General features: G+C 33.6%; 1 protein-coding gene and 1 long non-coding RNA gene across 4 annotated transcripts in view; one reads left to right on the top strand and one right to left on the bottom strand.

Annotated features, from left to right (window-relative positions):
- The window catches only part of LOC117085949, a 72,302-nt gene that overhangs the window by 15,073 nt on the left and 40,839 nt on the right, over positions 1-16,390 (top strand). For both annotated transcript variants that reach the window (XR_004438149.1, XR_004438146.1), the window contains exon 2: positions 4,456-4,508. This is a non-coding gene — a long non-coding RNA (uncharacterized LOC117085949). The remainder of the gene's footprint in view (positions 1-4,455; positions 4,509-16,390) is intronic.
- PRKG1 (protein kinase cGMP-dependent 1) overlaps positions 74-16,390 on the bottom strand; it is a 1,377,278-nt gene continuing 1,360,961 nt past the window's right edge. For both annotated transcript variants that reach the window (XM_033215293.1, XM_033215282.1), the window contains exons 13-18: positions 15,223-15,364; positions 13,833-13,996; positions 7,330-7,452; positions 7,185-7,247; positions 5,858-5,924; positions 74-4,621 (exon numbers count right to left, since the gene is read on the bottom strand). In XM_033215293.1, coding sequence (XP_033071184.1) covers positions 4,523-4,621; positions 5,858-5,924; positions 7,185-7,247; positions 7,330-7,452; positions 13,833-13,996; positions 15,223-15,364 — 658 coding nt within the window. In that variant the 3' untranslated portion in view covers positions 74-4,522. The remainder of the gene's footprint in view (positions 4,622-5,857; positions 5,925-7,184; positions 7,248-7,329; positions 7,453-13,832; positions 13,997-15,222; positions 15,365-16,390) is intronic.

Consider the following 16,390-nt stretch of genomic DNA (forward strand, 5'->3'; position numbering starts at 1 on the left):
ACCTGGTATTTCATCTGGGATGATATACCAATTCTATTCTTGGAACCTTATCTGGAATTAAACGTCAACTAAGTTCAAAAGTAATTATTTTTTTTTATTTCAACTCTATAAAGTATACAACAGGCACTCAGCAATTACAGCTGCAGGAAAAATACAGAGCAAATCAAAGCAGGTTAAGTTTGTGAAAAAGTTTTTAATCTACATCAAAAGAGTGCAAGTGGTCAATGACCATTTGATGACAGTTTGTTGCATTCTGACTAACAAAGAACTCTTTCATGTAGAACAAATTGTAAGAGGACAATCAAATAACCATAGCTGTAAGAATACCAAAGAATTGACCAGTTGTAAAAACATCATACATTGAAATAAATTTGATAGATGATGCTTAAAGAAATGTCCCTTTACTCAGAAAGCCCCAACCTCTGAGTCATTGCCAAGGTCCCAGAGCTCTGTCTGTTGATGCAGGGGCAGAGAGGAGGGCTAACAACACACTTTCAATGTTTTGCTTTCTAGGTCTGTTGAAAACTTGCCTTATAAATGATTTGCATATACAAGAACTCAGAGAAAGCATCCTGTTTCGTTGAGAGGTGCACCAAGTGACTTTTTCATCATTGGTATCATAACGAGGTGTGGTTAGCAGTCATTTCCAATTTTTCTTTTGGGTTGGACCATTGTCAATGGAGTCTATAAAATGAGATATGTTAGAACTTGACTGCACTAATTTATTTTTACAGAATCTGCACAGCTTAGCAAAACAGGAATACCTGTATACAGACTGATAGAATGTCATATATTAATTTGACCTGCACATACATTTATACATTTCACAGAAATGACGCTGTATCTCATTAACAGATACACAGCTCTGGTACATTTAACAGAAATAAGAGAACAACTTCATCATTTCTGTAATTCATCAATATTATATAATAAAGGCTTATAAATTGTTAGCAGAAAGAACTGTAAAACGCAGCAAGCTAAGAAAGGACAACATTTTGAGGTGTGTTTGTCTTTGTCATGCAGCATAACACCAAATTTGTTTTTTTAATAGGATGCCATGAATTTAAGGCACTTGCAACAATGCCAGATAGCCAGGTCATGTTCTAAACTATGGGACAGATGAATAACAGTACAGTTGACATAATTTTCAATAATACTGACAATTATGACATTAATTCAAGTCTACTCAGACCTAAAAACATTATTCAATACAAATAAAATGAAATAATAATGCTGTGAAACACTAAAAAAAGTTATATGTACCACAAAATATCACACAAAAATATCTATTTACATAAATATTTGTCTGTGGTCCTATTGTGAAAGAAAAAGTTGTTATGGATAATGCACAGATCACCTCTATTGTATGAAATCAGTTCTAATATCCTTATTTTCAATATGGTAGCTGACTTCATTAAATTTGTTTACCATCAGTTCAGTAATTTAGAAATGAAACAGGAAAAATTCAATAGTTGAGTTTATTACTACACATGTGTAATTCACATGCATATTCCACAATTTTAGGTAAAAATTATGACTTGTAAAGAATATAATCAGAATAAATTTGTTTTGAATGCCATATGGATCTGGTTCATATCTTAATAAGAAAGAAGATATAAACATAAAAATCATGTATAGCATTTTTCCAGAAATTATTTTTTCAAATGTATTCAATCTATCTCAGTTATTTTAATGTTGTTTCCCTTGGCAGTTTCAGTTTTCCTGTGAGTCAAGACACACAGAAAGCCCTTATTTCCCATACTCAACACATTAACAAGAAAATCATATAACAAATCAAACAAGTTGGCACTATTCTAACTTATGCAGATGTTCTTTAGTGTAACAAAATAGAGGGGTTGTGAAAAATTCAGAAATAGAGTGAGATGCACTTTATGGAACTGACCATGAAGTTTAGCCCTAGAGTCTTCATTAAGACAAGATTTAAATCCTAGAAATTCAATGTTGAAAATTAGATGAATGTTTTCTGTTGGTACATCTTGGAAGATGTAGTTTACCTTTATTTTGTGATGATTGCTTCAGACATCAAATGCAATGCTATGGGTGAAATGAACAAAGATGCAGTAACAAGTGGAAGAAACAATCTACAGTTACATTGTGCTGAATGCTACTTCTTCCTTCTCCATTGAACGTATTCATATTGGTTGTCTTAGACTTGAACCATAGTTCCAAAATCCATAGTAAGTGCTCATCTCTGGGACTTTGCAGATTTTTAAAAAGTTACAGAAGCAGATTCTCTTTCTAAATAACAAGGTGAATTTAGTACTCTAGCAAGTCTTTAGCATGCCTAAACCACATTATCTTTCAACAAAATTTACTGAACATTCACTATAATGTTGGAATCATATATTTTTAAAAAGCCAATTAAAAATATAAAACTCTTGGAATAACATTCATAGCTAGATTTTAAGTTGATATGTTTAATTTTATATTCTAAAATCTGTAGAAAACAGTGGATATCTTGGGGAATAGACCAATTTGGAGAAATTGTAAGAGAGGGAAAACCCCAGAAACACAAGAATAACAATAATATTTTAGGATTAAAGTTTTACTTGAAGTTTATTCCCTTATCATTTTATCCTCCAAAATTTTGAGAATATTATATTTTCATAAGATATATTCTAAGGTAGTTCTGAGTAAGAACAATTCAAGCAAAATTTATAATACTTGCCTTCTTAGTTAAGGTGTAATGATCTAATTGGACTTTTTCTTCCAGAAATGTAGGCATTTGATTGATTAAAAAGAAAACTCTACTGAAAAAAAAGCAAGCCTCAATTTACTATACCAAATTCACACACAGTGCCAAAACAGAATGACAGCTTGAAAGCTTCTATATTTTTCTTCATAGGTATAATGCAATTTTGTCCAGGAAATGCTTCCAAATGGCTGAGTTACTTATGACAGCTAATAATAGTCAACTGGCCTGCCAGTGAAGGACTCAGTTTAATTTGTGGATTCTTTTCTCCATGTGAATAAAGTAAATCAGCTTGACATTGTCAAATCTAGTCTTTTTTAGGTAGTATGAAATTGCAGAATTGTAGGAATTCTGTTCTATTTAAAATTTATTTTTTAAAAAATCAGGTTCCTGTTTTCCTCCGTACTCCTTTCTTACTTAGACAAGTTTACGGACTCAGCTAATTCACAGAAAAGGAAATCAACACCTGGCCAGGTTCTTGTTTTGTTCTCTGACCTCAAATAAGTAATGTTCCTGGTCTTGTAAACCTGTAAATCTTAACTTTGACTTTGGGCTTTCTTTCTTTGTCTTTTCTACTTCTTTTATTTTTGTTTTTCATTCCTGTTTTTTGTTTGTTGTCTGTTTTTTGGTTCAGGCCTAAGACAAGAAGCTAGTTCAAATAGGTTTATGATCACCTTTGTCTCTCAAGTCTAGACTGACTATGTTGTATAAGTGAAATTGGACAGGAGTTTGGTTTAATAACTTTAGTGAAAATGCTTGAGTTTCTGGCTACACATATAATGATCTGAATTTGTGTTGTCTGTTCAGACACTGACATTTACAGATGAAAGATATACATAGCACCTATATAGTTTTTATTTATTTTTTGGATGAATTTTAATCCCCCCCATTCCACCCCACCCCAAGGGTTTATTTTTATAAAAGGGAATACTTTAAGCCTCAGTTTGAGGGTATGTTAGGTAAAACCAATTGGCTGCTAGTCATTTACTTCCAGGACCATCTTTAAGCACAATATTTTAAAAAATATGAAATGATTTTGTGAATTGCTTTTTCCCCCACTCTATCATGCCAATTTATCAAAAAAAAAAACAAAACAAATATCATGCATTATTTTTCAGTCCTCTGTGAAAACGTATATATACCTATTATGAGAGGTCTCAGCAGAATCTATAGCAGTTGTGCTTTTATCATATCATTTTTTAAAATCTGTCAGAAAGAAAAGGTAACATTCAGTCTTGTCATCAGCACTGCTGGGAAATAAAATCATGAAACTTCTAGCACTGGTGTGACATGAACTCTGTGACCAACAGATGTGTGGTCCTCTTTTGTATGGTATATACACCGGCCTGCAGTAATAGATCCCACAGCCTTCACTTGAAGAAAGGGAATAGCCCAGTTTCTGTACCATAGTAATCTATTGTACCCAATATATTATTCTTCCATCTTTTTGAATATTCTAGCAAGGTACAGACTCCTATACTAGATTGAAGTGTTTCCTACAGTCTTTCAAATTATAATCAGAGCAAAGCAAGGTCATTGCAACAATAGAAAACATCTCTACTGATGAAAGGCTTTGCTTCAGGACCACCATGTCAACTGCTATTTTAGGTTCAAACAGAAAACATGTAAAGAGCACTATTGTCATCTAAGCAATAAGTCCTAATGCCACTGTAGTTACTGGAGCAGCATCGATCAAAGGCATCATGGTGACCCCGAGCACTAATCTTCTCTCTTTCCCTCAGGTTTGCTGGCAGCTGTGTCTCAGAAAAAGCTGTCTTCAGCAAGGCAGAAGCAGGTAAGAGAAATACATTAGAAGTCTATGTCCCATCCTGAGTTGTCATCAGGTGGTGGTTCATCGTTGTCCTCAGGGAAACTGTCAAAATTGCTTGTATCTGTGGGTGATGCAACCTGTAAAAAATGGACAGTTTTGTTTTAGTGGATTTTTGTTTTAGTGGAATTCCAAGCTGGAATTTTTAAGTGCATTCTGTATTTATCCCCTATTAGTGACTGTTTTGTTGAGTATCTACTATGTAGCAGGTATTGAGGGTCACACTGGTGAGTACAAATAGACATGGTCCTTATCCCCAGAGAGTTTATACCCTTGTGAGTAATAAATTGTATGATTACAACAAATAATCACAAAAATCTTTCTATGTAATAAATTTTGGCTAGAGCTGTGGAAACAAAGATGCCACAGAAGTCTAAGAGTAATCATATAGGCCCAGCGTGGTGACTCACACCTCTAATCCCAACACTTGGTAGGCCGAGGTGGGAGGATCACTTGAGGTCAGGAATTCAAGACCAGCCTGACCAACATGGTGAAACTCTGCCTACTAAAAATACCAAAATTGGGCATTGTGGTGAGTGCCTGTAATCCCAACTACTCAGGAGGCTGAGGCAGGAGAATTGCTTGAATCTGGGAGGTGGGGGTTGCACTGAGCTGAGATCACGCCACTGCACTCCAGCCTGGGTGACAGAGTAAGACTCCATCTCAAAAACAAACAAACAAACAAACAAAAAAACTGATCATGTAAAGACTCTTTGAAAAAGTGTTATTTTATTTTATTCTTTTTTTAGAGACAGGGACTTTCCACTCTGTCACCCAAACTGAAGTATAGTGATGCAATCACAGCTCACTGTCACCTCAAATTCCTGGGCTTAAGTGATCCTCCTGCTCCAGCCTGAGTAGTTAGGACTATAGGTGCACATCAGCACACCTGGTTAATATTTTCTTTTCTTTTTCTTTGGAGAGACAGAGTCTCACTATGTTGTCCAGGCTGGCTGGTCTTGGATTCTTGAACTCCTGGCCTCAAGTGATCCTCTCACCTATATATTTTTGTCTGCGTTTCTATCTTTTGAACATTTCCCATACTAAAAATTAACTTATGTTCATAAATGAGGGAAACTTGATTTAAAATGAATAGTTAAAAAAGATAAGAGTAAAACACAATTACAGCGACTATCCCCAAATGTATCTGCTTTTAAGCTTGGATTTTAGAATATGTCATTATTTTAATGTGACATTTTCCCTAGAGTTTGTTTAACCTAATCATAGGATTAAACTTTAAAAATAACAGATCATTGTTGACTGGCATAAACACTATCAAGTGTCTCACACAATTATAAGCTGGAAAGTCTACTTACACTTGGTATTATAGGAGGTGTCAAGGTACCTTTTCTTAAGCCTTCCCAGTTAAAGCCCTCAAACCATCTAGAAAAGGAAAAAACGTTGATAAAGACATTTTATGTCAGCTAAAACCTTCTTGTTGCAATGTATACAATGTCCATGGCTAATGGGAAGCAGTTAGGCAAACATTTTCATGTGACAAAAATGTTTTCTATTGAATTGCATATGTTTTTCCAATTAGTTTATTTTATGAAATACATATTTTTAAAAGTATAACTGTCAAATTTTAAACACCAATTAACATGCAATACTTTTTCCTTGTAATTCAGTCATAATGTCTCTATGATCTTGTTCTTACACTATAATGATAATTTAATAAATGTCATAATGTATCTGGCCCTGTGTCTTACAGGATATTTTATTTTAAGGAGGTAGAACCAGGACATGAAAAGTCAGGATAGAAAACTTACCATTTTTGCCACTGATTCAGTGCACAATGTCAGCTAGTTAACCTTTTCACATCATTGTAGTAGTCTCTACATGTCCCATTTTCCTTTTTCCCCCTTTTTAATGAAGAATATCTACTTAGAATAAAGGTATTTTGTGTACAGTTTTTCTGTTAAAATAAGGACCAAAAAAGACTAAAGTTTTTGCTTGTTTGTTTTCTTTTGTCTTTGAAGGGTTTCCCCATTAGCAAATGCTTACAACAAATTCTTAGCAGGCTTTTCAGATATTCAGAGGTATTTTAGTAAACATGTTTATTTGATAAGGATGTGAATTTCCTGTCAGTGTTACACAAACAAATAGAGAAAAACCAATTAGTTTAGCTTTAGAACATCCAATCAACATAGGAAAGATCTCATATTTAACATGTTGCTATTGTTTAAAAAACACTGTATTCTGTGCTTACGTTTTTCTCTTGTTATAACATCTAATTAGGAAATGCTTGACAAAATATATTTTGTCTTTAGGAAATCAGGTAAGATACAGTAGGGTACTTTTGTTTGTAATACTGTGGTAGAGAATAGAACCCCCAAATTTAAAATACACATTTTCTCCTTGTGCCAGAGAGGAAAAAAATGCTAGTTGGTATGAGTTGTAAGAAACTGAGTTCAGTGAATTCAGTTTCTTATGTTACAGGGTTGTCAGATAAATATCAATAAAGTTTCATAATCACAACTAGAAAGGCATTTAAAAGCCTAACTAATTAATACACTGTCTTCGGATGTTCCTATAGGCTAATTATACTAGTTTTACACCAGTAACTTAAAAAGAACACCCTGGGGAAATGACGTCAGGTGTTCAGAACTCTGAAACCTAAAATTATAAGGAACGAACACTTACTTGTGCTTTTGAATGTCTTTTACTCCATTTTTCAAATTCCCTAATCTTTCTGATGGATTGTCCCTAAAAATAAAATAATGGTTTTATTAAATCTATTTTTTTCACATTATGATCTTTTCAAAAATAATGTGGTTGAAATACTTGCCTGCACAGTTTTTTAATTAAATTAGCAGCATTTTTGGCAATCTTCTTTGGAAATTCTATCATGTCAATCCCCCTCAATATGATGTTATAGGTTTTCATAGGATCTGGGCCTGAGAAAGGTGGGCTGCAAGAATGAGAGACATGACAAGAGATATTACTTTTATTTCCTACATGACAACACTTGAATTGCTATAAACTCCACAGATGACATCAATTCATATTGGGGGGCTTAGATTAATAGTGACAATGGAATGAAAGTAGATTAACAGCAAAACATTGTGGAAGCCCTTCCAAGTAAATCGCTTAGCAAAATCAGAAATGGGTCAAGTTTATCTGCTGTTCTCCTGATTTGTTTTCAGTGCTGGAGTCTAAGCCCTCATGCTGTCCTTGGTCAATCAAGATACTTCTTTCACTCTCTGACCTTTTCCACACTTACTGACTCATTCATTATACTTGAGATGAAGTCCAAAATCATTAGGAGGGGCCACAGGAATACTAATGATACTACCCCATCTCATGCTATTATCACCCTCACTCACTGGGATTCAGAAACAATAGCCTTTTCTCTGTTCCACTGAAATGCCGAGCACTTTCCTACCTCATGGTGTTATTTATTTGGCCTGGAAGGTTCTTCCCACATTCATCTGGCCAATGCCTCACTTTATCAAGTTTCAGTATAAGTGTTATGTTGTTTCCAAAAAGGCCTACTCTAGTCAACCTATTACAACCAATTACATAACCTGTATCAACCCACGTAACCTAACAATCTAATTTCATGCTCTAATTTAAAGTTTAATCTAAATTAGAGTCCCTGTTACACTTTTAGAGCACCCTTATGCCATTTACTGTACTTTGTAATTGTCTTTTCATTTGTGTGATTATTTATTTTATGTCTGTCTTCCCTTCCAGAAGTTTGTTTTCCGCTGGTATTCCCAGAGTTGAGTAGAGTTTGCAGCACGTACATTCTAAGGGGTCAATAAATATTTATTGCTCTAATGTTTCTATAGAATAGTACTCCTCTTATACTTTTCTCTCTGCTCAGAGGACCTCATTAAATATCTTAACACTAGGCATCCTCTTTGCTAGCAAGGCTGTAAAGCCCCAGCCCTCATGAGCCAGATCTGTTGAATTTTTTTTTTTTGTAAACCTATCCATTCTTGAAATGTGGTTTGTGGCAGCAAAGATGACTAAAGTCAGGTCTTTCCTTTAAATTTCTCACAGCTCAGAGGGGAGATAATGATACACCTTGACGAATGATTTATTTGGAAATTTAATTATTCTCTTTAATACAAGTTTTGTGTGTCTTTGGGGAAGAAATCTGAATTATTATTATTTTTTGCCCTTCATGTTTATTAAGAGCAGTTCAAACTATTTCTTTTTATCAAGCAGTCTAATGAGTAATTCAAAGCAAGGAGTAGCAGATTTACCTGTGTTAAGGGCTGTGACGGATTCTGCCTTGATTTTCTGTGAAAAGCGCTATTTACTTTAATATGTCATTAGCTAGTAATTGCCTATTAATTTTAAATCACTTAAAAATGTATAAACATGCAAATCTATTTAGTATTCTCTTAGAATTTAAAATTTTCTTTTTATGTGATTCTATGGTTGAATATTATCTTTAATCTCTTAACATGCCAGTTTTCATTTTTACTTTAAAAAATGAGGAGGAGCCAAATTTTGGCAATGATTTCTAATTTATGGTTTTGCCTTTATATTTATTTGCCTATATATATATATTTGCTTTTATATTTACTTGCTTATCTTAGACAACTAAAATCAATTATTAAATATGGCATTTGTGGTTTTTATGTGATGCATGTTAGTCTAATATTCATTCAATATAGAAAACAAAATTATTGAGAAGAAAGTCGTCCAAAACCTCAAAATATTCAGAATGATCTACATTTGATAAACATAATTTCATAGAGTTCTCTGTAGATTGTAGACACAAAGGATTATATTATGCATATTTTTAATTAAAAAATATTCGATTTAATTTTACTTTAGTTAAACTGAGGCGTAAAATGAAAAGAAATGCTAAATTTCAAATATGTGTGCTCCTTAGCCAATATTAATTCCTTAAATATTTCTCTAAAATTAAAAAAAGTTCAAACTGAGTTTAGAGATTTCTGTAATGACATATTTTAACTATAAAATATATGTAAGATTACTAATTATTAATGATGAGAAATAACTATACCTATAGTTATACCTGCTTTCCCTCCCACCTTAATGTTTGTTGGTTTTAGTGTTATTTTAAGATTGCCAAACACTACAATGTTTACATTCTGTTCAGTTACCCACATTTAAACTATTTGATTTAACAATTGATCAGTTCTAATTAATGAGACCCAAAGCTCATCATCAATCTTTTTACTAGTTTCTCTATTCCTGAATGCTTTATTTTGATTCATCTTTTTGTTGACTTGATTGAATAATAGTGTTTTTGAGAAAGACCTGGGGTCCACACTTTATATGTTGTGTTTGTATTTGAAGAATAACTTAACTCAGCATAAATTACTTACTTGGGTTATACCTTCTCTGACCCTCAGAGCTATGTAGTTCTTGATATACTATCTTTTGGCATTAAAGGTGCTGTAGAGAAGGTTGAGGCCAACTGGAACTTTAACTGTCTTGACTCCCAATACCACACATGCCATGTTTTTATGGCTTTGATGCCAATAAGACTATTCCTTATTAATGAATTTAATTCATTAGTTCACCACATTAACATATTGTGGTGTTATTATTCTGAATCAGTTTCCCCATGGTCACTGCAGATCAAAATGATACACTGAGTCAAGTCTTTCTGCCATGGATTTTCTATTATGTAATTAAAGATGTTTTTTCTCCTGTTTGTAATATTCTATTCATACACATAATTGATGTTTTTTTTCAATTTCCTTTGACTAATAGATTCTCTTTCTGAAATCATATCTATTTTTCTTTTTTCATTATTTTTTCCAAGCCTGTCTACTATCTCCCTTGCTGCATTTTTAATTGTTACTATTTTATTTTCTGTTACTTACAGCATGACTTTCACTTCTGTAATAGTCCTGAGCTCTGCTAGTTACTTGTCTTCTCATTTATGAACACTGGCAAATATCTTAGAGGTTACTTTTTAGGGAGATCATACTTTTCATAGCCTCAAAGAAATTATAGATAAGAGTTTATCTGAACACTTCCTCCTATATTTCCTTGATTCATTTTTCTTGTGTGTTCTTTAGCTTCCTTTTACTTTTGCATCTTTCAGCTGACATAAATGGAAAACATCAGCTCAAACTGATTAAAATAAGAAAATATTGAACTTACAAAAGCACATTCCAGAGGTAGGGCAAATTCTAGACCTGGTAGGATCAGTGGTTTAAATACCTGGAGTTTTTCCAGCTTTTCATTCTGCCATACTCAGTATTAGTTTCATCATGGCCATTTCCCCTCATAGTTATAGGAAGTCTACCAGTGGAAATAGGGACTTATATTCATCAGTAATTATTTACTGAGTAGCTATTGTAGAAAAAAAGAATTCTCCTCTAATAATGTATTTTAAAATTATTCTAATTTATGTACCCAATCCAATAAATGCCAATCACTAGAGGAATGCCATGTGACTGGAATAGAGCTGAATCAAAATCTAAAACGGAGATAAATTCATCTTTTCCTAAGTTGGTGGGGGAAATGGATCCTTGAGCAAAATCAGTAAGAAAGGAGTTGGTGTGTATGCTTGCAAGGGGCCTGGGGTTGTAAGAGGGGCAGGGACTGGCTTCCCTGGGACCCTTTCTGACTATTACTTATCCTTAGATTGGGCCACCCACCATGAAGAATAGAACAGGGAAGATCGGAGGTTAGGAAGCAATGAGAAATTCACCAGTCCTCACTACAGTTTGTTGCCTTATGACCAGATCATGTATTTCCTTTGCCCTCAATTTAAAGCATTCAGGGAGGTCATGTGGCTCATACAGAAGCCCCACCACATTCTCCGAAATCATGTGATTACACTGCCTCTCTCCCCTTTTTCACTCCCTGTTGCTTCATTGACCAACATTATAAGCCTTAAAAGGCAGAATTGGTACATTTGTATGGGTTTTCCTTCACCTCAATTCCTTTTTCATTCTGTAGTACTTAATTATGTCTCTACATGAACAGTGTTTGCTTTTTCAAGGTCCAGCCAATCCTCTAAATGTTATTATTACTATCGAAGATCATTAGATATGACATTCAGGACCAAAATACTTTGGAGTCATGCTTGTAGTCCAAGAATCATTCCTAGTCACATGCCACACTTCACTGTGTTTGGCAGGTGTGTTTGTTGGAACTTTAATTGTAACTAAAGATCATCCTACTTGTTTTATTCTTGCCTTCTCCTACCCCAAACCTTGGTCACCATCTTTCACCACCACCATCATCTCTTTGGGTAGAAAAAGAAATGTAAAGGTTTTTTAATGCTATTGTCTTTGACCAAAATTGTTTCTGTCTTGTTATTTCTTGAAATGGATATTAAGTTTAGGTATTTTTAATCATAATGTTTCAATATATGTATTTATGGCAAAAAAAATTAAGTTCAGTTTTGACCATACAACACAAATTGTGACTTATAGTGCTTTGTTTTTATCACTGCTCTGCTATTCCATAATTTCTATGTGCCTGAGGTTATTTAGAAAAGTGTTTTTTAAATTTTCAAGTATTTAGGCTTTTTATTTAAATCTTTGTTATTAATTCCAAGTTTTATTATATTCCTGTCAGATATTGTAGCCTGTGAAATCTGTAAAGAATTAAGGGTTTTCTGTTATTAATTATTTCTTACAGTTTAGTACATGCCAGTTTTTAAGATTAAGGTTTTAATCATTTTTACCTTATTAATGAATAAACAATGTCACATAAAGTTTAGACATTTCATGGTTAACATTTTAGTCTAGTTATTATAAATAAATATTTTGCTTCCTCAAAAATAGTTAATATTTAGTTTTCTTCTATTTATTATATAGTTGATTCTTATAGCAATTCTAAGCACACAGAAAGATTACCTTTTAATCTATCCCTCTGCTTATTTACCTATCTATCCATCCACATACATATGTTAAATTTAACCTTCTACTTTGTCCAAATTCTTCATATCTTTACAGGTCTACTTAATTGGTCATACTTTTAAAATAATTTACCGCCATCCACAAGAACAAAATTGAACAATCCACATTGAACAAAATTGGATTAGGTCACACATAATTTATTTGAAGTCAACAGAGAAACTTTAAGAGCAATAATGTAAAATGCCCATAAATAAAAATAAAATCAAAACACAACTATTTCTGGCAATGATTGTTGTCGTTGTAGCAGCAGCAGCTGCTAACATTCATGGAATGCTTACTATGTGCGAGACACTCTTCTACATTTTCTTGTATGCACTGAATCCTCACGGAGTACCATGTGCTCAAAGTCCTCAGTCTTTCTCTCATGTTTACTGTAGTGACTAAGTCCTCTTAAGTAATTCTTCACATCTTGCCTCACACTTACTATTTCTTTCCATTGCCCTTGCCCCACTCTAGGTTGTCAGTGTCCTAGAACTAAATTACTGCAACAATCTTCAAACTAGCTTCCAATTCCTCTTCCAATTAGCTCAATTACTGCCAACTTGTTTTTCCTTAAATACCACAATACATATCACTCAACCTTTGTCAGAAAATCTCAATGATTCCCTCTGTAGATGGAGTCCAAACACTCGAGTGCAGCAATCATGATCATCAAAAGATAACTGATCTTGTTTTTTTACACGGACCTTCTCCATATCTGTGACCACCATTGCCTTTCTCTTTAAGCCATGCCTGTTTGCTTAGAATACCCTTTTCTTGGTCTCTACATCTAAGTCCTATTCTTCCTTCAAGACACAACCGCCTTATATTCATTCTTCAAAAGCCTCTTTAGGAACTCAGCCCTATTCTGAAATCTGTATAACGCCCTTGTCACTCACTGTTTTAGCACATGTCATGGTAGTGTATTTTTTGTTCTTTTAGTATGGGTCCTTGAGGATCTTAAAGTCTGCTTTATACCTTGCGGTGTCCCTAGTGCCTATTTGAGTTGATGATTATAACATTACAGGAAAGATCTACAAAGCAGTCACCTTTCATTTAGATATAACAGTTGCTAACAGGTCCTCTTACTTCTATAGAAAATTGACCCTAGATATTTTTATATGATTATCATCTCCCCTGTTTCATTGCTGGCTAAATGACTGGGCTAAAATATCTCATAGAAAGACATTATATCCTTCCACATTCATATATGTAAAAAAGAAGTAGCAATAATGAGACCAAAAGTTGGTGCTGAGGTGGTTGCCCTAGACTGACCTATTTTACACCTTACTTTTCCCGGTCATTCGTATAACTAATTGAACTGTGGTACCAAGATATGGTGAAATGTACTTTAAGATGGTTTAATCAGAGTGACAAAAGCGGGAGTGTGTAGCTGTTTGCTGGTCTATTTTTATCAGCAGTTCCCTATCAATATCCATACCTGCCAGTCAGGAGTTCATACATTAGGATTCCCAGTGACCAGTAGTCGGCTGAAATGTCATGGCCTTTGTTCAGGATGATCTCTGGGGCTACGTACTCTGGAGTCCCACAAAAAGTCCATGTTTTCTTTCCAAATCCTATTTTCTTTGCAAAGCCAAAATCAACCTTTCAAAGAGAGAAAAGCAAGATGCTTAAGCTTCTTATGATTACATTTTAAAGTAATAAGTTATTTTGCTGAAGTATACCGATGATCATAATGATTTTAAAACATGCACTTTTTATAGTTCTATCTTCACAAAGAAATAGTCTGTATTGCAAACAAAGTCTCCCTGATAAAACTCAGTTTTAATTGGAAAAGTTGACATGTGAGTATAGCATAAAATTCACATCATTAAAAATAAAGGAAAATCTTTCTTTCTGAATATAGTTTTCATTTTTCCTTTGTTTATGCTAATGGAGGTTAGGGTATAAACACAGAATCTCTTCTGTACATAAAAATTTTTAAAGACCAGTTGGGCCTACTTAACATCGTTCCCAGAATATAAATGGTTTCTGCTGGATTTAATGAAGTCGACAATTCATTTAGTATTAATTATTTGAAAAGTTATTTTATTGTTGCAGGAAGTAAGTAACATAGTTATGAGACCGGTAACTCTGCCCTTGGTAAGCATAAACAGAAATAAAATTATAATGTATTCTTCATTTTTCTGGAACTCTTTTGAAGGAAGAGTCTTGACTGCAGAAAATCTATTTTTTTCTAAAACGATTTGGTTGAGACTACAAATAAAAAACTGCCACTGATTTGATTTCTTTAAAAACCACATGCTGAATAACAATTCTAAAATGTTTAAAAATGGAATCAAGCTGTAACAGATCCAACGAAAGTTGTGCATTTGTAAATAAGAGAACTTCTCTTCTTCGGTAAATTTTTACAACTTTTGACTGTTGTTATTATTATTACTATTACATAGCCTGGCTAGCATTGCTTGTAAAGCACATTTATTTTCCATGAGCATTATTCTTAAATCTAAAATGTTGAAATGATTTATAGTTTTCCATAATATAAAAACCCATTGCTTGTGAATGGCAAAAAGCTGACTAGAGAAAAGGACTTCTAGGCCTGTACACATGCCAATAAGTATGTTTTCTCGTGCTTATGAAAGCGTGTTTTGCCAGAGTATTGTTAATTCAAACTTAGCCAACTTAATTTTTCATAACTGATGCATCATTTGAAAGAACATTCAGTTGAAAATTGTAATGTTAAAACCTGCTTTTAAGAAAGTTACAACATTGAAAAGGAAAACTGAGATTTCATATTAGCAAATGAACACAGTTTTATAAACAAATATTTTAAATCTGCAGGGCAGAAAGCATGTGTGAAATGCACTGACCAGTTTGGCATAACCTCGGTGATCTAGGATGAGATTTTCTGGCTTGAGGTCCCTGTAAATGATTCCTTTGGAATGCAGATAGGCAAAAGCTTCTACCACACATGCTGTGTAAAATCTGGTTGTAGAATCTTCAAACGAACCTCTGAGATACAGAAAAGGAATGAAAATTGTACGAAAAATTAGTTTCTCTAACATGGCTTTATTTTTTTTTTTTCCCATTTCACTATACTCGTTTGCCAAAATTTAACCCAGAGACCACTGTCCTAATAGCTAAATGTTACATGATTGCCATTACATTGGATTTTCTGAAGCATTCAAGGATTAAGTTAAGGAATTCTCTGTCTTTATGAATGGAATAGTTAAATTTCACTTCCTGAAAGGGCTGAAAGAACAGTTAAACACACAACACATTTCATGTACTTAGTGTTTTCCTCTCAACAGCCCACTACAATCTAAAAAGGCACAGACTTATAGCAGTAGGCTGGAGAAAAAAAAAATCCTATTTTAGAACTTGCTTACCAAGCATTTGTTTTTTAAAGGAGAAGTTTATGGGTTATTCATATTTATTCTTAGAGGGCCTGTTTTTTAATCTTTTAAAATAATGCACATACAGTTCATGAAAGTGTGAATAAAACTACTGTTTTCAAAGAACCACCCTGGAAATGAGTTGTAATGCTACTGATGCAATCATAATGCAAACTAAGTACTCTTCTGTTTTTGAAACTCCTGCAACCAAAACAAACAATATCTATCTCCTACACGACTGCATTCTTATTAAGAGGAAAAGATGGACTAAAAGACAATTAGAAAGAAAAAAGTAACTGGAAGGGAATGTTTATTAGTAATCTTGATTATGATGTTTAGCAGGAAGGCTCTCTCTCTCTGTCTCATATATATATGATATATGGGCACATACATGTTGATTGATTGACTGAAATAATTTACAAAAAACCTTAGTATCTAAGGTTAAACCCTTCTTTCTAGGGCAGAAAGTTTAAATTTTAACTCTTCCCCCACCATGGTACTTCTTAAATAAACCATGTTCTTTTATTCTTTCTCAAGTAGTAAGCACAATAATTTCATTTCATAATTTAAAAATATTAGTGTGAACATCAGCTCCTGAGGTGGTTGAGAAGTAACATGAGTGACAAGCACACAAATTATTTTA

This window comes from Trachypithecus francoisi, unplaced genomic scaffold (genome assembly GCF_009764315.1).
Source record: "Trachypithecus francoisi isolate TF-2019V2 unplaced genomic scaffold, Tfra_2.0 Contig00586, whole genome shotgun sequence".
NCBI classification, from domain to species: Eukaryota; Metazoa; Chordata; class Mammalia; order Primates; family Cercopithecidae; genus Trachypithecus; species Trachypithecus francoisi.